General features: G+C 37.7%; 2 protein-coding genes and 1 long non-coding RNA gene across 10 annotated transcripts; 2 read left to right on the forward strand and 1 right to left on the reverse strand.

The window, feature by feature from the left end:
• Window positions 1–1078: 1078 nt before the first annotated feature.
• Window positions 1079–3197, reverse strand: LOC113121400 (uncharacterized). Its single transcript, XR_003294721.2, has 2 exons — window positions 2873–3197; window positions 1079–1549 (listed from the first exon to the last, which is right to left on the reverse strand). It is a non-coding gene; the product is annotated as an uncharacterized LOC113121400 (long non-coding RNA).
• On the forward strand, window positions 2614–8103 carry rdh12l (retinol dehydrogenase 12, like). 6 transcript variants are annotated; one of them, XM_026291833.2, is made up of 9 exons: window positions 2616–2785; window positions 3002–3117; window positions 5301–5456; window positions 5542–5646; window positions 6136–6345; window positions 6511–6703; window positions 6915–7021; window positions 7548–7572; window positions 7952–8103. In XM_026291833.2, exons 1-7 carry the CDS (start codon window positions 2772–2774, stop codon window positions 7015–7017), a joined length of 897 nt encoding a protein of 298 aa, XP_026147618.1. In that variant the 5' UTR covers window positions 2616–2771; the 3' UTR covers window positions 7018–7021; window positions 7548–7572; window positions 7952–8103. The 6 variants fall into 6 exon arrangements, with proteins under 6 accessions (XP_026147619.1, XP_026147618.1, XP_026147617.1 ...); XM_026291832.2 differs by lacking the exon at window positions 7548–7572; XM_026291831.2 differs by lacking the exon at window positions 7952–8103 and having other exon boundaries at window positions 7202–7660.
• Window positions 8104–10415: 2312 nt separating this feature from the next.
• LOC113121398 (phthiocerol synthesis polyketide synthase type I PpsD-like) lies at window positions 10416–22015 on the forward strand. Of its 3 annotated transcripts, XM_026291826.2 has the most exons (7): window positions 10416–10591; window positions 12625–12697; window positions 13015–13168; window positions 14657–14817; window positions 15103–15309; window positions 15495–15676; window positions 15879–22015. In XM_026291826.2, exons 2-7 carry the CDS (start codon window positions 12640–12642, stop codon window positions 21426–21428), a joined length of 6312 nt encoding a protein of 2103 aa, XP_026147611.1. In that variant the 5' UTR covers window positions 10416–10591; window positions 12625–12639; the 3' UTR covers window positions 21429–22015. The 3 variants fall into 3 exon arrangements, with proteins under 3 accessions (XP_026147611.1, XP_026147614.1, XP_026147613.1); XM_026291828.1 differs by lacking the exons at window positions 10416–10591; window positions 12625–12697; window positions 13015–13168 and adding an exon at window positions 13178–13630; XM_026291829.1 differs by lacking the exons at window positions 10416–10591; window positions 14657–14817; window positions 15103–15309.
• The last annotated feature ends 464 nt before the right edge of the window (window positions 22016–22479 follow it).

Raw genomic sequence — 22479 nt, forward strand, 5'->3', positions numbered from 1 at the left:
TCCTTTTATCATTTAGCATTACTGTATATATCAGTTAGTTGTGTTAATATCTGCTTTTGCCGCTATGTGTGAAAGATATAAAACAAGTCAAAAATATTTTAACAAGCTGGTCTTAAAAAGAAAACCAAGCTGATGTCTGAAGGTGAAAGGTGAAGTTTTCTGTCTGTTTATCTAAGCATTAAATGTCATTGTATCATGTATTAATTTAAAGATCTCTGTAATTAGAACTGAAACACAATATAAATAAAGTGTCTTGCTTGTTTTCATTTATGTAATATCACTGTTGTTGCTGTGACATTGACTTTGGCATGATAAAAGATAATTAAAGTTGATGAATACAAATAATGAATCTTTGCAAAGCAGCACAGCAACATAACAGGATGTCTCAAGTTTCACCATGTTACTCTCTATGTGCTTTTGTGATTTATACACATCTTTAAAATCAACATGTTAATTGTTTGTAATTGTTGCTCAACCTAGAGATGTTCTCCGTCACTTGTTTGTGTTTTTCCACTCTGCATAAAAATAAAAGCCTTACATCCCCTTGTTGTCCATCCGCCAAAGTTAATAGTCCCATTATAGCTAAGGGATTGTTCTCATAGTTTATTCAGTGCATCCTCTTGACTCTCCATTGTCTTGAACTCTCTGGGAGGCTCCTCCTAATATGGCTCCACTTATAACTTGGGTAAACTGTTATGTCTGATGTTTTTTTGTCACTAATGACAAAACAGTAGTCTATAAACAACAGCAAACATATGACAGAAAATAATAAACAAATGAGCGCATAGATTAGAATGTTAAGGATGATGATAATTTAGGATGATGCTAAAATCTAAATAAAAATCATAATGACATAGCCTTCATTGTACTGTTTTATATTGGTATTTCACTTCAGTAATGCATTTTCATGTATTTGTTGGACAACCTGTCACATATCCATGATTTACTTCAAGACAACCACAATAGTTTACAGTATATGAAAAATTAATTACCAGCCACTTAAAAACCACTTCCTGTGCCACTTGCCATCAGTTGTTTCTTAAATAAACATGGGAAATGAAGCTAAAGTGGAGGGTTGGACAGTCTGAGGGACACAATTCCACACAAATTTAATTTTGGTTCCTTTTTTCTAATCAGAGTGGGTACAATTTATATGAATACACATCTCTGTCTTTGTTTTTGTTGTCAAAATGTACATAAACTGTATGCAGAAGCAAATATACAAACACTCATACATTCCTTTACTGAGAAATGGGAAGGAAATGTGTGCTTGCGCACAGTCAGCTGATGACTAGTGTTTCCTGTTCTAATGACCTTCTGTCCGCAGCATATAATGTCTGTAATGTAAGAATGAGCCATCCATCGTGTTGAGGTGAAGTCTGAGGATGCATGATTAGGTCATTTCTGTTTCCTGCTAATTATTTACCAGCGGAGTGAGACCTCAGCCATGACTAGATTTAACCAAATTCCATCCTGTTAAGCTGGTGTCAAAGTAAGGCAGGCTTCCTCAGCTCATTCATGGTGATAGGTGGTATCTGACTGCCACCAGCTGGAGAAAGTAGCACAGTACATTGGAATATCTGGTTAAAATATGCTGACATATTTTAACATGCATTTCACAATCCAAAACCCAAAGAAATATACCAACTGTTTCAATCCTGTTTCCTGTTATTAAAAAAAACATTTATTATATAACACATAACTGGACAGTAGCTAAAATAAAGTACTACTATAACTACTATAACTACTACTACTACTACTACTACTACTACTTCTTCTTCATCTTTTCCTTTCGGCTGCTCCCTTCAGGGGTCGCCACAGTGAATCATCTGCCTCCATTAACCCTATCCTCTGTATCCTCCTCACCCACACCAACTATCCTCATGTCCTCCTTCACTACAACTACTACTAAAAGATAATAATAATAATAATCGCCCCCTACCCAGCTATATACATTCTAGTGACTTTTAGTGCATGTTTTATCTGACAGGGACAGGAAATTAAAAGACTAACAGTGATAAATTGTTGCATAGGTAGTTATCACTGAAACATATCATAAATAAATAATAGCTATTTACCAAATCATCAGTACATATAAAATACAGTTGGGTAATGTTTGCAAATAGATTGACTCAAATTCTGTGGTTAATGTTTTTATTTTTCATCATGATTTGCAGGCTACTTTTTTCTGCACTGCGCAATTATTTAACAATTTCAGGTACTTAGGAAATTAAGATTTTATAACAAGGCAAAAAATGCTTTTGGAATGTCATATTTGATGGTTTTACGTTTTAATAATATTGAGGGTTTAACTAGGTTACTTTGATTGTGAATAACATCAAAATATAAATTATAGAGGGTATTTATATTTATTGAGCTATTTCTCTTCCTAAGACTATATTAAATAAATTTTCAAATTGCGTTTTCTTTTAGTTAGACCTTAATGTCTAAGACGGGGCTCCCCTCCCATTCGAAGCCCACAAAAATAATCAAACCACAGACGATAGGGGCGGGCCTAAACCTAAAACATTAACCAATCAGCGTTGTCCATGATGAATAAAGTCGAAGTCGATTGGCTGGAAACCTGGCCAATCACTCATCAGTAGATACGATTTAATGACAGTTCCGCCTGTCGCCCTTTTCACGCACGCCTCCTTCAAGGTTTGCTGAATTTGTAAACAGCAGAATCTGACATTTAAGTTTTAGTTATTTGTTCGTTTTGGTTAGTTTTTGTGGCGTTTTCAGGCGTCATTTCCCTCCGACCGACTACGATGCAAATGTTACGGTAAGGAGTCTCATCAGCCTGAAACAGGCGATAACTCAACAAACTGAATATTAGTTATGATCAGGTGGTAAAGAAATGATTAGTTACCTTTTTAACACGACCATGGATAGATCATCGACTAACGCTTCTGTGAGGACAACGTGCGTGTTGAAACAAACCTGCTTTGTCGCACCCATTTTTTTTTTGCTAAATGAGAGTGATTTCTTAATTTCCCAGAAGTTTCTTCCTGTCTCCCTGGTCTTCTGCTGAAAGACTTGATGGCAAAACTGTGGTCATCACCGGTGCCAACACTGGTATTGGCAAAGAGACCGCCATCGACCTGGCAAAAAGAGGTGGGTCTGTAGTTTGAATGATATTTTTTTAAATCTAGTCCTAAACTGCACATGAGATTTTCCTTTTTGCTTTGTCATGTTTGCTCTTGCATCATGTGTGTCACATGGGTTTTTTTGGCATCTTCAAGTACTTTCAGTGTTCTTAGTAACAGCCCAGGTTGTTCTTACACAGTGATCCTCAAACTGTGGGGCGCAGCGAATGGGAGTAAACTAGTCTAATTGTGTGTATATCCTAATTCATAATTTTCTTTACTGACAAACACTATACACGCAAAATAAAACAACCACATACAAAGAAACGTGTCATTAAAAAAACACAAATAGAGGGAAACAAGAGGAACCATGGTGTGGGAAATAAATGTTTAACGTCGGCACTTAATTGTAGCGGAACAATAAGCAAACCTTCACGCAGCGACGCAATGATTAGTGGGCATAACAATGGATACATTTGTTACACGGACCCCTAAAAGAGCAGGCGACTCCACGCCAGCAGACAAAAACACGACAGACAGTAAGTAAATCAAGCAAAAAGCCAAACAAAAAGAAAATACGATGAAGCCGACCTGGGTCTTGGATTGACAGTGGGGCTGGTGGGGGCAGAGGAGAGACCCATGTGTGTTGTGTGCAGTGCAAAAACAGGCTCATTGCAGCCAGGAATAGTGATGATACCCACAGAATGACACCTTGACCTTGTTCTAGACTTTGTTGTTTTTTCAGTTATGTTTAATCTTTTTTTTTTTTTTTTGCACAGAATGCAACATGCCTAAGTAATTACACAATTGCACTTTCATTGTATTTGTTTTGAACTCTCTATTATTTATTTAGAAGTTATTTTGAAATAAGTTTCATTGTCATTTTTTTGGGGTGAAGTGGGGCTTGAAACTTTATGCTTGGCCTTAAGTGGGGAATGACATGAAAAGTTTGAGAACCACTGTTCTAACCTATTATAATATAGTTTATTCTATTTAACAAAAAAAAGCAGAACGTCTGACACTAAATTGAATATTACAATAAATAGAAGTTGTGATGTGGCTGCATTTTCTTTAGATTGATTTTTAAAGCGTTGAGAGCAGAGAGTACATTTTATTAATTGGTTAAGAAGAAATCACAACACAGAGATGTGAAGAGTGTTAATAAAATTATTTTTGTCTCTTCTTACAATAATTTTCAGAACTTTTGTACATTTTGTGTTGTTAGAGCTGAAGTGAAAGGAATTGTTTTTTTTTTTTTGTTTTTTTTAAAACAATAACTTCATACTCTGAAGAAATTAACCATCCATCCAGCCACGCCACAGAAAATCTGATATAACATAAGCTAGCCCTTATCTGTAAAATCAGTTTGTGGGTGGACTGCCATTCCTTTATTTGATTGTTTCTCAATCCTGACTCAACATGGAAGTCCTTCTGGTCCTCCATCTTTAATGCTGCCCCAGTAGTCTTATTTTGGCTCTAAAGAGTGAAGATAAAGGAGTAATGTCTTAAAAATGCCCAGTTAAACTGATCTGAAACTCTGTCAGGATCCCAAAAGTTTTATGCTCATATGGACAGACACATAACGAAACAAGTTTAAGACTCCCACATTTTTATTTTGTTTTCAGATTCACCATCTAGTTAAAAATCTGTTTAACGTTGTTTCTGATGGACAAAAGAACCCTGAACAGTTTTCTTCATTCATTAGAAAAAAAAATCTTCAAAATACATTATTTCCCATTTGAAAATAATATTTTAGCCTAAGAATTAAGCACATTTTAATTGTGCGACTTCTAGTTTGGAAAATACAGTTAAGCCAAAAATATAATGTTACATTATTTCATTATAGGATAAACTACTCATTTTTCATGCAGCTCCTTCAGAAACTACTCTGGGGTAATGTCACAGATTTGTGTTTGAAAATCTTTTTAAAACAAACACTGCTTTTTAAAAAAAAAAAAAAAAAAAACTGTGTGTGTGCTGTTCCTGTAAGAGGGAAATCCTGTGTTTGCCCCATGTTTCTTTCTGTCCATATTTAAACCTTTTGCATTAGTATGTTATATATCCACTAATGTACAGATTATGTCTTTAGAGGGTGCTGTTCACCCACTCATTACTCCTCTGTCTGTTGATTGTGCATGTTTATAAGGAACTAGTATGTTTATGCAGGCAGTGATTATGCTGTATTATGTGGATATCATTTTTTTTGTCTAGGGGCAAAGGTCATCATAGCATGCAGGGACATGGAGAAAGCAGAGGCTGCTGTGAAAGACGTCATCGAAAGCTCAGGCAATGAAAATGTCCTTTGCATGAAACTTGACTTGGCAGACAGCAGGTCAATAAAAGAATTTGCAGACGCCATCAACAAAGGTAGATCGATTTGTTCTTTAGAAAAGTGTACACACAAATGGACTTTAAACTAAAACATTTTACCTCTGAATGTTCTTTTCTACAGGAGAACCGAAACTTAACATCCTCATCAACAATGCCGGCGTGATGGTGTGTCCTTATGGGAAAACGGCAGATGGCTTTGAGATGCAGATCGGTGTCAATCACCTGGGTAAATAAATCCACATCATCTGTATATTGAGAAAACAAATTTTGTGATGTATGAATCATAGATAAACTATCTTAAAGTGGCCAGATTTCTTATTTTTTTATGAACACATGAACTATGAAATAGAACGCAGACTGCAAAAAAAATACTGATGAATTATACTGTAAGTATCATTGTTTGTTTAATTGGCTAATGATTTTCTCTCATGTGTGACTTAATATCAGTAGATTACAGTAGCTCTGGGGTCTCACCGGTTGTGTTAACAACCCAGTTGATGTGGGTGCTAACCACTACTCCACCGTGCCACCATTTATTTATGTTTATATTTAATTTATATTTATTATAATATAAATAAATGGTTTATATTATATATTATGTTGTATTATTGTATATTATAATTCTTCTCAATTGCTGCTTACACAAAAACACTTATGAAATTCAATATCTTTTGTCCAACTCTTGTTTTGAAAGTCATATTCCTTTTTTCTCCAGGTCATTTCCTCTTGACACATTTGCTGATTGATCTGATTAAAAGATCAGCACCAGCCAGGATTATCAATGTGTCTTCAATGGCTCACTCCTGGGGCTCCATCAATCTGGAGGACATCAACAGTGAGAATGGCTACGACAAGAATAAAGCCTATGCACAGAGTAAATTAGCCAACATCCTCTTCACCAGCTCGCTGGCCAAACGCCTAGAAGGTGTCTTATACCCATTTTTCTCATTTTTATTTTATTTTAGAACATCTACAAGTCATTTTTATTCTTTCCATCTAATTTAAAAGCTCTATTAGGCAACTTCAGTTTTAATGGGTAACTTATGTTGGACAGTGAAATTAAGCAGGGGATTCACTTTTGTTTTTCCAGGCACAGGTGTGACAGCATATTCTCTGCACCCTGGAGTCGTTCAGACAGATTTGTGGCGTCATCTGAATGGTCCTCAACAGTTCTTCATGAAAATTATTAGTCCATTCACCAAAAACTCTGTCCAGGGAGCTCAGACAACAATTTACTGTGCAGTGGAACCATCACTGGAGAAGGAGAGCGGAGGATACTACAGGTACAATTGGTTTTTACAAACAATCTAGCAATATTGAAGTTGACGTAATTTGCAGGGTTCCCACTGGACAGGCTACTAGTCAGTCACAGGGCTGTCCAAATCCAAAAGCTAGTAGTTATACAAAAATTGTTAGGTATGTAGGAAGTAAAATAAGGGGTGAGAGGTTATAAAAAAATCTAAATGGCTCTTTTTTTTTTGTCTTTGCCAACAGCGACTGTGCTCCCGCAAACTGCTCCGCTGCTGGGAAGGACAATGACTTGGCACAGAAGTTATGGGAGCTGAGCTGCCGTATGCTCTCAATAACATGGGAATGAGGAGGTAAAACAGATTTAAGTTTACAGTTTTTTGTTTAATTTTTTGGTTCCTCAGTAAGTGATGCAATGTCTCTTATTTCACCACTGCACTCCAATAAATAATAAAGCATCATCTTATTGAGTTTTTATACTCAGTTCTAATTAGGGGAAATACTAAATATATGAAGTTTGTTTTAATTTACAGAAACTACTTGCATGAGTTCCTGTACTGGTTTCTGGCACAAGGTTCATTCACTTTGCAATTCTGTTTGTGTTGCATATGCTTTATTTGTAAGTTTTAGTGAAATTTATGCAGTTTAATGTGCAAATGTAGGCCTACTCTGAAATTAAAGCAGAGAGCTAATCAACAATCAGAGGGGGGAAGAAGAAATCATGGAATTCTTTTAACATAATTTAAACTAAATGTATCTCAAAGGGGGAAAAAGACTAGTTTTCCACAAAAATTGAAATGTCCCTTAAATAGTTCTTAAACGTCATTTATTGTTTGTTCTTATTTTCTTGGGTATGCACCACTTTTGTACCACCTTTAGTCACTAGAGGGCAGTGAGGAGCAAGGTAGGGCTATTTCACCCATTTTTTTTTTTTTTTTTGTAGTTTTATTTAACACCCTTGACAAATGACACTGACGCTAAAAGCATGTTGACAATGAAAAAAAAAAAACGCAATTAAATGGGGGCCTTGTTTCACTGGCACATTTCAATAAACAGACCAAAAATCCTTGGCAATATGACTTGCATTGATTTTTGCTTCTATTTAAAGTTTTAAGCAAAATAATTCAAAGTGAATTGAGTATTGAATTGCCAATTGTAAAATAAATTGCAAATTGAAGAAAGAAACCAAAAAACTTCCATATTTTTCAGCAGCCAATATTTAGACACTCTGATATTATAGTAATGCATTAGTCTTTATTGTACTTTTTTTTCTTTGTTTCCAGATCCCTGTGGCTGTATTGTGTTACTTTTTTTGTCACTTAAGTGTTATGTTCTGTTTTTGCTGTTTCCATTTCATTTGTTTTTCATACTGTACCAAAACCTTCAGCATTTTCAAAGTACAGTCTGCTGGATATTAAAGTTGCATTGAACTCCATTGTCCTGTGTGTGAATCAACTTAAATACATTTTTGGTGTACAAAGTAGCCACATTTTGGAGATACAGTTGTGCTCATAAATTTGCATACCCCTTGTAATACTGGCTATTTGTAAAAGCTAGAAATAATCACACAGAAAACTTTTTGTAAGGGAAGTGGTGAGATAGCATTTTTAGAAACTGCAATTGTCATTATGATTTAAAAGAAAGTCACATGTTCTGCATGTTCAGTTTGCAAAAAAATTCCAGTATTTCTGAAATTGTGCCAGGCAGGGGTACTTAAAATTATCAGCAGATCTGTGTGACAGCCGGGCATACTCGTAGCATTTCTACAGTAAATATCAAGTATGACTCAAGGTTCTTCCCAAATCTGTTGCAGAAGTTCCCAGAAATGTGTTGCTTTTACTTTCTGTCTGATTCTGTCCAGTTCACCCCAAACCAGCTCGATTGGGTTTAAGTCTGGAGACATTGCTATAGTTTTTTCCACCTCTGGCGCTTTACCACCATTGTACCATTTTATGTTCTTCCCTGGACTTGGACTGCTTAAATTTCAATAAAACCTAGGAAAATGGGAATGTAATGAAACTTTTGACTAGAAATTACCGTTTTCTAATCTAGGAAAGATGGCTTAACAGAACCAAATCTTCAAGGAGGAAATAAATTGGAACAATCAAGAAATGGCAAATAAAAGCACAACTACCAGACAAAATAACCTGTGTATGAAGGGAAGGCCAACAAAACAAATAAGTGACTTTAGTTAATTAACAAGTTTTATGAAAAGTATAAAAATTGATCTTTAGCAGAGACTTAAAGACTGCAAGGGAAGGAGCAAGTTTGATGTATAACAGTAATTCTTTCCAAAGTCTAGGAGCTTCTACAGAAAAGGCATGTTCACCCCTAGACTTCTTTATTGAAGCTGGAATAACCAATAAAGAGATCTTTATTGGTTATTCTAAGGTTCTAGGTTCTATTGGGGCAATATGGCTTAAGAATGTCCAGAAGATAGCTAGGAGCTACATAATAAATTTTTTTAACATACAAAGGAAGCAAAGTGACCAAAACTCTAAATAGAGTTAGTGCTATTTGTATTTGAGCTGAAGATGGTCAATTCAATTTTGCTTCCATTTAAACATATGAATTTTGAAGCCATTCATGTTTTATCACCGAAGAGGCAGTCTGCCAAGGGTTGTAGGGGAGATTGCCAGGTAGATTAGTGATAGAGTATGGAAACTATGAAAAGGCAATCCAGTTTCCTGATGATAGCGCCAAGGGGGTGAATATATAGCAAATAAAGAATCAGAATAGACCAAATGTAGACCCTTGTGGGACGCCAGGGGCAGGAGAGGAAACAGAGTTACTAATATCAATATTAATACTCTCAAATATTTACAAGAGAGCTTTATATTACAAATGGAACAGCTTCTCAACAACTGTTTGGGGGATCAACGGTGCCACCACCTGTACTCCAACAAATTATAAGGTTTTATATAGTGAAACCTGCCACATTTGCTACTTAATGTTGTAGTTAGGATTGTGTTAACAGTAGAAGTATTAGCTTATATTATCTGCAGTGCTTTAAATTCGTTAATTTATGTTACGCCACATCAGTTAGTTTAATACGTATCTCTGTCCTTGTTTTGGGTTGAATGCAATTCACCCAAACCTACTCTGTATAAGGAACATCCTATTTCTTAACCATATTACATGCCATTCAGACAAACTCATCTGCTTTGTTAGAATAACCTAAACATTATCAAACATTATTGTTTTATTATTGTATTGTCACTGAAATGTTTCTTATTTTGCCAGTCCATCCTCGCCTTTTTGAAAATGATCAAGTATGGTATAATTGTACATATTATTTTTATCCATTTAAAGTTGTGGTGGGAGTAGCTTTCCCCCGTCCCATTTACAGTAAGTCACACTTTTAGGTCAAACCTTCAATTCTTTGGAAAATTCCCACCACACCTCTACAGCCTGCAGGGTGTGATCTTTAAAAGCAATAGGTTCCCTTTGTTTTAGTTTTCTTTTTGCATTTTCTCTCTAGGTTTAGTTTAGTTTGCAGCCCTTCTCCATATTTTCTATTTGTTCAAGTTACAGCGCATTGTCTCTTCACTTTTGTCCTTTTCTTTTCAAATATTCATTTTTATTATTCTTAATTTCTTTTTTTAAATTTTTATGTCGAGCCAAGCGATTTTCAAAATTTGATTAGAATAAATTAAAGAGTTACTTTTGCCGTTTTTGATAATTAGTAATTTTAAACCAAATCAACTCTGCATATCACCTACACTGCTGAGACCACCTTTTACAGACACTGCTGCATCCATCTGCTGAGCCGAGAGGCGTTCACAGACAGAATGGTCCTCACCCCACTTCCACTTTGACTTCAGAGGCGACGAGAGAGGGTCCACAAGCTGGGATCCGAAACACAGGTCAAATCACTACAGAATCCACGGGGTCCAGGATCCAACTGAACCATCATCTCTAAAGTAGGAATCCATCTTTTTCTATCAGTACCTGTTGGTGTCTTTGTCACTAGTCTCCCAGGTTGTGGGCATAACTCATATTTCCTACCTTCATTGAAGTAATCCTTTGATCTGAAATACAGCCCTCTCTAACCATCTAGATGTAGGTTAAGTAATAATAGCAAAGATCTAATCTCAATAAAAACTTTTATATCCAGATATACCAGTTCAAATCATTCCAACTGCTGCACTGCTGTATTTTTAAACTGTCCTCATTGCAGTTATCTTTGTAATTTCCAGTGATATACGTACAGTATTTAGCTGTCAATGTCACTTTATTGCCTTTATCAATTCACTGCAGTGACAGGGATCATTAGGTGATAAAAAAGTTTTTTTAACAATAGTTGTCTTTATTACTGTCTCTCAAAAAGCTGACAAGGCTCATAGTTTAGAAAGTGTTGAAGTGCAATAAAATTATTTGATTACGTCTTGGAAAAAAACAACTACCAGGACCATAAGATGATTCTTTTGAAAAAGGCAGCTGCTGTCACATAGCATTTGCATAACAATTTAGAAACAAGTATTATTGTAAATGTTGTAATTTCCCCAGAAGTTGCTTTTAGTTCCCCAAACATCTTATGTATGTATTAGTTCCAGGAAAACTTTCAAAATTATAAAATGACTGTATATGACATAATTGCAAATGACTGGATTTTAAAAGAGAAACTAAATGCAACTTTTGGAAAAAGCAACTTTTGCTGATAATTTAAGCTGATAATTAGAAAATTAAACAGTGCATCTGATAGTGCTTTCACTAAAACTCTAATTTATCTGCCCAGTTACAAAAATCATACATCTCCTCTTAAAATGTGTTACCAAATCACTGGTTTGACTACAACACAAATAATTCAATTTTTTTTTTTTTTTTACAAAAACTTCATTTACATATGCTTATTTGTTCTGAAGGTGATTTCAGTCCTTATTGGTTGCTTAATGCATCCAAAGGTAATTTCCAATACATTTCTATGTATTTATGAATACCATTGCTCCGGGTGTGTGTTCACTGCTGTGTGTGTGCACTTTGGGTGGTAATGCAATAAGGGTAATAACTTATTTCATTGTACAGTACTGTGCAGACATTTAAGGCACTTTAGATGTTTAAGATTGTTATCACACGGCACCATCAGGTGTCAAATTGATCGCAGGTTCGTTGTGCAGGACAACAAGCCCTTAAAGAACTGCAGCAGGTTCTCCAAGGTGCTGCAAAGTACCAGGAGAAACTGTGTGCAGGTCAAACAAAAAAGAACTGCTGCTTGTTTGTGGGCAAAGGGGAAGAGCTGAAAATACTGATTAGATTTAGGTTTTGTTCACTTTACCGCACTTTGATAAATGTAATTGATAAATTAAAATGTATTTAAGTCATTTATATTGAAAGCATACCCTGTGTATTTTTAGTGCCTAAATTTTTATGCACAATACTGTATATATTAAGAATTCAAACGTGACTATCTTTGTCCAGTTTGAGCGCATCTTTCCATACCTTGACCTTGTATTATCTAATCAAAATATAAAGTTAATGGAATATAAATCAAGGCCATATTTTTCCATGTGTTATCTTGTGCGTGTTATGCCATAAATGGGGCTAGTGATAACGACTCACCATTCTGAACAATGGCAGTAATTTGGTGTGCCTGAAAATCATCACCCCTTTGTTGGATAACATATTGATTTACTCATTTCACTTGGTCTAATCATTTGCAAGCCACCATAAATGTGTGCACTGAAGTCCTTCATCTCCATGGCCACGTATACAATCAGTCATTAATGTTTCATAATGAAAAGAAGCTGGTTATAAGAACCAACTCCAAGTCCTGTAGTGATACCATCAGTGAAGGAAAAGGCAATATATATGCAATGACATTCTGGTGTATGACTAAAGTGGACTAATTGCACAGTTTTACGGATACTGACCACAGTTATTTCTGCATGTGATGTCAGGAAGGAAGAATAATGTTGATGTGGTGGTGCAGTAAAGATTTTTTCCATTTCTCTCACAGTTATGGTCAGTCAGGATGGAAAAAACTGAAGACAGTATAGCAGTGGTGGGCATTGGATGCAATTTTCCAGGCGGTAAGCTATGTGAACTTTTTTGTTTGTATTTTTGGTGTCATAAATTTTCAGATTTACACATTTCACCCTTCCTCTTGTAATCTGTGATAAGATGAATGAACATTTTTTCTGAAAAACAAGTAATAATTTAGCTTTGTTATTTTGAACATATTTAATTGGTTCTGAAATATACAGATTGAAATGTGTTCACTTTCAGTCTCTTTAAAGTGTACATCTGTGTTGGTAAAATTAATATCTGTCAATTCTATGTCACAATTTATTTTGTTTAAATGAAGTTTCCATGATCTAATGCACTGTATCAATGTCTTTCTGAACAGGGGAAGGGCTTGACAATTTCTGGAAAGTTCTGGTAGATGGCAGAAATTGTTCTGTGCCAATTCCCAGGGAGAGGTTTGACTTAGCAAGCTGGTATGACCCGGATGACAACAAAGCGGGTAAATCCCGCACGGACAAGGCTGCTCTCATTGATGGGTATGGTATTCAAACTTTATTCTATAACCTATTTAGATAGGTCTTTTTACTCCATGTGGTATTTTTAGAGGATTCACCACAAGATGCAAACCACTGGCAGGGCTGAAAAATAAAAAGGCCAGGCTGCAGTTCAGAGAAAAAAAATTAGTAAATTAACAAATGATGGAAAGTGGAACGTGTGGAAACAGCTCAAAACAGCATGGTGGTTGCTTTCTGATGCATTATTACTTGTAGGAATGGCAAACTGGTATTTATTGATGATTTCACTGCTTACAGAATCAACATAATGTCTCGACTATATATTAATAACCTCCTTCTATCCATCCATTACTGTTTTTTCCTATTAACCACAGCAATTGGGGGCTGGAGCCAATCCTTCATCCCAATCCAACATTAAGAGAGAGGCGGGGTATACCCTGTACAAATCACCACTTGGTCTGACACTCACATTCACACCTACAGGTGATTTAGAGTCACCATTTAATCAATTAACCTATGCTTGGACTGTGAGATAAAGGCAAGAGTACCTGGAGAAAACCCATGCAGACATGGGGACAACATGCAAACTCCACACACATAGATCCCACGTTTGAATGGGAATATAAATTAACTTTATATCAAATGCAGTAAATGGAACCAAACCTAAATATAATCCGTATTTGCAACACTTTACCTTTAAACCAGCAGCAGTTCTCTCTGGTTTGACCTGTACACAGTTTCTCCTGGTACTTTGCAGCACCTTGGAGAAGCTGCTGCAGTTCTTCTGTAGATTCAGGCTGTCCCAGTGTTTCTGTCTCTTCATGTGATCCCAGATTGACTCCACACTGTGAGATCAGGGCTCTGTGGGGGTCAGACCATCTGCTGCAGGACTCCTGGTTCTTCTTGCCTCTGCAAATAGTTCTTCATGAACTCTAGAAGGTTCATTATTGACATGTCCTGCACAATGAATCTGGGATCAGTCTGACACCTGATGTTATTGTGTGATAAGAATCTAAAGTGCCTTAAATTTCTGCACAGTACTGTACAATTAAATTATTTTGTCAGAAATTACCATTGGAAGCATTATGCAATTATGTCATATACAGTAAGCAATTTTACAAATATGAACATTTCCCTGGAACTAATACAGAAATACAGAAACATTTGGGGAACGAAAAGCAACTTTAAAAAAAAACATATATTCTTTGTAAAGTAAATTTAAACAGGTCCCAAATTGTTGGATTGGGCTGAAATTGGGAAATGGGTTAGAGGTTGGGATGAACTCATGTGTGCCCTTGTAATAAACTGATAATATTACTGATTGTAGATTACCAGCAGGTGTGGGATGAGTCTCACACTTTTTACTATTATTGAACTTGCCTTAAAAGCCTATCGACATACCTCACACTTCTCACAATACACATAAATTAGACAACAAGAATAAAATTAATAGGTGGGGGGGGGGTATTTCACAAAATTAATCTAGTGGTTTTGACAAACTCCTTTCAGGTTCAATGAATTTGATCACAAGTTCTTTGGCATTGGTGACAGTGAAGTAGAACAAATGGACCCTCAACAAAAACAGCTCCTTCAGTGCGTCTACAGGGCTTTAGAGAACGCTGGAATTCCTATGGAGAAAGCCAGTGGGACCAGGATGGGAGTGTTTCTGGGTAAAACAAAACATGAACATGTTTCAAGTTGCACTTTACTCATAGCTGTGTGTAAAAATTAAACTAAAAGTGTAAAATGAGTGTTAAAATTAAACTTAAAATGTAATGTAAAAATTAAAACTCCATGCTGACTAAAAGGCAGCTACCTTCTTTTGGTTCAAATTCTTTATTTTAAACATCCAAATACCTACTACACTTCTTTGACTTTTCTAACTATCCAAATAGTCTCTAGTAACCAACAAGTGATGTGTAATTTTCCTATGTTTTATGTGGCTTGTATTATAGGCCTAATGAACAGGGATTATGAAACAAATGCTGCACATGTGCACCCAAGTGTGATCAACCACTGGACTGGCACAGGGCTTGCAATGAGTATAGCAGCAAACAGAGTGTCCTACATCTTCAACTTCACTGGACCTTCACTGTCTATAGACAGTGCCTGCTCATCATCGCTTGTTGCTCTTCATCTCGCCTGTCAGTCCATTAAACAAGGTCTGCAATGTGTATACAGTATGTGTAATCAAACCTTAAGGTAACCCGTAAAGCAATTCAGATGGAAAGCTCTTCCCCAGGACTGTTTTATTATGAGTGTTAAAAAGACAAATATAAATAATACTGCATAAGATTATAAACTACAATGATGAAATTTATAGATGAATTTACTTTTATCTTATCAGGAGACTGTGAGATGGCCTTGTGTGGAGGTGTCAGCTGTATCATAGAGCCAAGAGTGTTTGTTGCTCTCAGCAAGGCCAAAATGATCTCACCTGATGGGACCAGCAAACCTTTCTCCAACAGAGCAGATGGTTATGGTAGAGGGGAGGGCTGTGGGGTAGTTCTCCTGAAGCCTCTGAAAAAGGTCAGAATATTCAGAAAAGAATAACAGTTTTTCCATGTTTTTATTAACAGGCTGGCGTTAATTTAAAACTGACTGATTTACTATAACTAAGCATTTTATTCTTTTATTAACCAGATTTTAAACATTTTCTTTTAATTTTGAACAGGAATAAATGCACAATTTTGGTTCCATTGCCATTGTTTTATTTTCATCTGCTTTACAGGCTTTAGAAGATCATGACAATATCTGGGGCATTATCAGCAAAACAGCAGTCAACCAAGATGGTCACTCAGTCTCTCCAATCACCAAACCCTCCAAAACACAGCAAGAGGAGCTGCTGCGAAGAATCTATTCCCAGACTGACCTCGCAAATGTCCGGTACATAGAGGCACATGGGACCGGGACCCCAGTTGGAGACCCAACCGAAGCAGAAAGCATCTCCAATGTCATTGCTAAAGCCAGACCTCCTGGTTCAGAGATGCTGCGGATTGGATCTGTGAAGGGCAACATCGGACACACAGAATCTGCAGCTGGAGTGGCTGGACTCATTAAGGTACTCCTAATGATGAAGCATGAGACTATTGTTCCCTCAGTTTTCTACTCTGAAGAGACTGCAAGTGTAGATGCCAAAGCTCTGAACATTAAAGTTCCTAAGAAACCAGAAAAGTGGGAAGCCTCTGGTGCCAGAATTGCAGGAGTGAACAATTTTGGCTTTGGGGGTACAAATGCTCATGCCATTGTCAAACAGTACAAACATTCACCCACCAGGCGAAGGACTGATGAAACACAACCAAAATACTTTGTCATGTCTGCAAATTCCACAAAATCTCTGTACCTAATGATGGAAAACACTGGTAAACAACTAGCAGATAATGAAGTTGATCTAGATTCTCTTTTGTACACATCTGCTTGCAGAAGGAGCCATGCAAAACATAAATACAGAAAGGCCATCCTAGTTTCATCTGTAATGAATCTTAAAGAAGAGCTAAATGCTGCTCTTAGCAAAAATGTCAGCTTGTCCTACTCGGATCCAAGGTTAGTGTTCGTCTTCTGTGGGAATGGCACCACTTATCATGGCATGTGCAAGCAGCTACTACAACACGAGCCTGTATTCAGAGATAAGATCAAAGAGATTGCACAGCTTTTCCAAAGGCTGAGTATGTTCAACATCTTGCAACCGCTTGAGAGTGAGTTTGAGAGCAATGACTTCAAAAAGCCAGATATTATCCAACCGCTCCTCTTTGCCATCCAAGTTGCCATTGCCACTCTACTCAGGCACTGGGGTGTCAAGCCAGATGCAATACTGGGCCACTCCATAGGTGAGGTCGCAGCTGCTCACTGTTCTGGCCTTTTGTCACTGGAGGATGCAGTGAAAGTCATCTATTTCCGCAGCACACTTCAGAACTGTGTTACTGGGGGGAAGATGCTTGTGGTTAGCAACATGGCAGTAACAGAGGTAATTTCTCTACTCCCTCATTACTCTGGTAGTATTTGCCTCGCTGCTTTCAACAGCCCACAGTCCTGCACTCTCTCAGGTGATGCAGATGCCATTGAGAAGCTCTATAAGGAGCTAAGCACCTCACCTAATGACCAGCATCTGTTCCTTCGTGTACTAGATGTCCCTGCTGCTTACCACAGCCACATGATGGACCCAATTCTGACAGAAATTGAGGAGGGAATTGGCTCCTTACAAGTGAATGAAACTGACACAGAGTTGTTCTCAACAGTGACAGGCAAAGAAAACCAACAAGGTGATTTCTGCACAGGTCAGTATTGGGCTAGAAACATCCGTGACCCAGTTGTTTTTGAGCAGGCAGTGAGATCAGCAGCTAAAGGAAAGAAGAACACAGTCTTTGTAGAGATAGGGCCAAAAAGGACATTGCAGAGAAACATCATGGAATGTCTGGGTAATGACACAGCTGTTCTTGCCTCTGTGCAGCCAGGAAAAGATCGTGCAACAGTCATGTCAGTTGTTTCTAAGCTGTTTGAGTTGGGTGTTCATGTAGATTGGGACACGTTCTACAGAGGGTATGAGACAACGCCACTGCCTTTCCCAAAATACCAGTTTGATTGCTCAGACAGGGACGTTATCATTGGAGCAGCACAGAAAAACACAGCAAGTAATCATCCTGTGCTCTGTCAGACTGGAAGTGAAAGCAATGTTTTCAGTTGTGATCTGATGTCTGATTCTTCGTTCTACCTGAAAGAGCACAAGCACAATGATATACCTATAATTCCTGGTGCCTTCTATGCTGAGTTGGGCTTAGCTGCAATCATGGTCAGTGCCAAACCAAAAGTACCACTGAACTCACTACAGCTCAGTGTCACTTTCCACAGTCCATTTGTTTTAAGTAAGAGTTCACCTGAAATGAAGGTGAAACTGGAGCAATCAGAGGAAGGAACCAGTTTTAAAGCATTTTCCTCAACTGCAGTGTATGCATCAGGTACAGTTGTTTCCAAAAAACAGAGGCTTATTGAGGAACAGTGCATTTCCCTGAACTCCATATACAAAAGATGCACATCTGTAGTAAGTTCAAAGGAATTCTATTGGTATCTCTCTCAGGGTGGTTTTCAATATGGAGACATCTTCCAGAATAAGGGGAATGTGTATTTTGGAGAAGATCTTAGGGAGGCTTTTGCAGTTGTCAGAGTTCAAGAAGAACTGCAGTTTCAGTTGCATGACTACTGCATTCATCCAGTTGTGTTGGATTTTCTAATGCAGCTTCTCCCAGTTACAGTGAAGCACATGTTTGCTGGTAGGCCAGGATTTCCTGCCAAAATAGGACGTTTAACAGTGTTTGAACCCTTGCAAGATGAAATGATCATCTATCTGAGAGCAACTGATGTGTGTGAGGATAGCTTTGAGGTTAGTGGTTGCTTTGCAGATAAAGAAGGCAGAATTTTGGTTGAGGTTCAGCATGTGATAATCAAGTACCTTGGAAGTAATTCTCATGTGGTTGAGGAGTACTTCTACCATAATGCCTTCAGTGTAATCCCCAAAGGTATTATCTCTGCTACTCCTCCCAGGGCCTTGGTTTTCTCTGATGATATAGGGATCTCCAAAGGCCTCCAGCAACATTTGGACTCAAGATCAACATTTGTTTCCTTCACACATGCAAACACTATTTTGAGTCATGGGTTTCCAATTCTCTTGGAAAATCTCAATATCACAGATATTGAGAAAAACTTTGAGGAGGTCGTATTTTTGTGGGGCAAAGAAAACCTCACTTCACTGGCAGCTGATGTTGTCCTTCAGCATTTGTCAAGCTGCTGTGAGATTTTCCGCCAAATAGTCCTTGAGCTCAAGCGGATTCACTTTCCAAACTCCATCAGAGCAGTGACCTACTGTTCATCTGATATCACAGTAGACCACATAAGTCCGGGTTTTGTTCTCACTGGCATGACAAGATCATTTGCAGCCGAGTTACCAGACCTCTCATTTCAGCTGATTGATATAAACAGTAGCTCTGCTAATGATATAGTAGCTCTGTCTGAGGTCTTAAGATCATATCCTTGCAGCAAGTACCCAGAACTGGTGGTCAAAGACGGACAGATTTTGAAACCATCCATTGTCCGCACACCACTAGAAGCCACTGACAGGTTAGAGAACAGTTCTACCTCTACAATGTCTGATCCATGCATCCTTCAGACAGCTGATGCATTTAAGATTACTCAGCTGAGTGCCATTCACTTACACGAAGAGGACCAGCCAATCAGTGACACATCAGTTGAAATTCAGCCCAGTAAGATATGTGTTCATTCTTCTGATTACTTCCCTGTCAGTGCTTCACATCTAAAATTTGGTAACACATTGTACTGGAACAAACATTCATCTCAGAAGCACAAGCTACTGGCTCTTGATTTCAGTGGTACTGTTACAGCAGTTGGAAAAAAGGTAAAGAAACTGAAGGTAGGAGATCACATTGCATCATGTTACCCTGTGGTGGCAGCCAGCAAGGTCAGAGTTCCAGAGAGTGTCTGCTACAACACCAAACGATTCCCATTTCTACAAAAAACACCCTGTGTTTCCTATTTTGTGCTAGCATGGAAGATCCTGCATCAAGTCTTGCCCAAAGCCAAGCATCATCTAGGAATCATATCCTCTGTCTCAAACTCTGTTCTGATGGACGTTTTGGCACTTACTTCTTATAAATCAGGTTGGAATGTGGTTGCTGGCACACATTGCAATGGGTCTACTATAGATGCCAGTCAAATGGATGCATTCATTATGCTGCCTCCATTTGATGAATCCCTACTTACAAAACTTTGCAACTACCCAGGTGTGCAACATGTTGTCATCATCTGTGAATCTCAGATGCAGGATTTACTTGCTCAGGACATGCTCCAAAATGTAAAGGACAGTGTTCAGATCCACACAATTCAGATGCCAGTCATTTTGTCAAAGGGATCTTTGAGTGCACAAAGACCACACATTTATCAGTGGCTCTCATCCCTGAACTTGAGCAAGAAAATTGCTCTCAGACAGTTTACCTTTCAGAGTGTAAAATCTGACAGCATCAAAAGCCTTCATTTTGAGACCCACGAATCTTACTTTAGTGCAAAGAAGCTCGCTGTTATTGCTTTAGAAAAAGATGTCACATGCACGCCGTCTGAAATCCCATTGCAGCCAGCAAAAAAACAGCTATTCCGAAAGCGAGCAGTGTACATAGTGACTGGAGGTCTTTCTGGGCTGGGCTTTGAAACTGTCAAGTTTATCTCACAAAGAGGAGGCGAGTATATTGTCATTCTATCCAGGAGCAGGCCCTCACCAGATGTGCTGCAAGAAATACACCACATGGAGAAACAGTGTGGAAACAGCATCACTAGCATGGAGTGTGACATATCTGTGTCTGAGAAGGTCTATGAGGTTATCAGTGTCATAGGTCAGAGGTTTCCTGGTTGTCCAATTAGGGGAGTATTTCACAGTGCAGTTGTCTTGCATGATGGGCTGATTGAGACCCTCAACAGACCTCTTTATGAGAAAGTTCTTAAACCCAAAGTAAATGGTGCACTGAATCTGCACCATGCAACAAAGCACTGTCCGTTAGATTACTTTGTGTGCTACTCATCCATCTCGGCCTTTCTGGGAAATGCATCTCAAACAAACTATGCAGCAGCCAACACATTCCTTGACATGTTCTGTCAGTACAGGCGTAAAATTGGGCTGCCTGGACAGTCTATCAACTGGGGAGCCCTAAACCTTGGTCTTCTCTTGAACAAGGAGCACTTCCAGCGATTTCTGGAAGCAAAAGGCATGATGGTGCTGGAGGTGGCTGAAATTTATAAAAGCTTGGAGCAATGCCTTGTGCTCAACAGACCCCAACAGGCTGTTTGCAGATTTCACTTCAGAAACATCAGGTACAACATCCTTTCTCAAAATGCAGCCTTGACCATACGCCTGACTGCACTGGTAGAGGAGGCTTTCCAAAACTCCAAAGAGACAGATTCACAATCTGAACAAGCTGACTCTGTCTCACCAAAAAAATATGTCATATCTCTGCTTGGTGAGACCACTGGTTTGGACCAGAGTGAGCTAAAAGATGAGTCACTGCTTTCAACCTTGGGCATTGACTCCATGCAGGCTATGACTCTGCAGAATCTGATCTTTCAGGAGAGAGGTGTGAATGTGCCTTTGGTGAAACTGCTGGATCCTAATGCTACACTATCAACAGTGGTAAATATACTGAGTGAAGGAGCTGGAGGTGAAAGTTTCAGTGATGACCCAGACTCTCATCCAGTTGTAGACATGAGTAAACTTTCAACTAGACTGTAAAAATTAGAAATACAGATAGAGAAGCATGAAGAGAACTAGTTATCAGGATATACTGCAATACTCAAGTAGTTGTCACTGAAATCAGAGTTTATAAATTCCATTCCAATGCTGCATTAATGTGTTATTGCTACATGTTTTTACATTGTATTCTTTATTTAGTTGCCATTTTTTGGAAATGTTTGGCTCTGTTTATCATTTTGATTCAGTGTATGTTCATTGTATAGTTATTTTATGAGTGTAACCATGTAACATGCAATTTTATTCACTTTATTTGGAGACATTTTCAATTTTGAATGGATGTTTTATATTGCACTTTTACTCATTCTTATTATTGATATATTCATAGTGAAAACATATAACAAATATTTCAGTTAAATACATAATATATACAAAAATGATTGCTTTACCCTCATTTATAATCAATTAATAAATAAAACCAGAAAAAAAATGTTTATACTATTTGCATGCATTGTAGCTTAAAAAATTAGAATACATATATGTTTTTGGCATCCATAGAACATTTGTGCTGTTTTCAGGCAGCTTTGCTATGTATGGGACATCATAGGATAAAAATTCTCCCATGTTTTTCTTTACCTCATGCTTCATTATGACAATAAACAAAGCTATTGATTTGTGTATTTGATACATGCAATTCGCAAACATTATTTTATGCACATGACAAGAATGTCCAGTTCTAAATTAGTACGATAGTTTTAGTATTATGGAGTGTTCACCACCTGTGCACCTGAGTGGTTTTTGTAGATGTCTGTACACTGTGTGACATCTGTGGTTTGAGTCCAGCTGCAGACATTTGTCACAGGTCTCTCTCTGCTTCATAAGATGAGATAAGATGAACTTTAATCATACCCAAATGGAAGGTGGTCCTATAGTTAATTCGTAAGTCGGTGCTGAGCAGTGAGTTTAGTCAGTAGTTAGTTGTCATCTGCCATTGGCCTAAGGTTCTGTTGAGCCTGATGGCAGTAGGGATAAAGGATCTGTCTGTATGTCTGTTTCTCTGTGATTATATAAAGAAAACATACTTTAAAAAAGA

The sequence above is a fragment of the Mastacembelus armatus genome, chromosome 20 (assembly GCF_900324485.2).
Source record: "Mastacembelus armatus chromosome 20, fMasArm1.2, whole genome shotgun sequence".
In the NCBI taxonomy this organism is placed as follows: domain Eukaryota; kingdom Metazoa; phylum Chordata; class Actinopteri; order Synbranchiformes; family Mastacembelidae; genus Mastacembelus; species Mastacembelus armatus.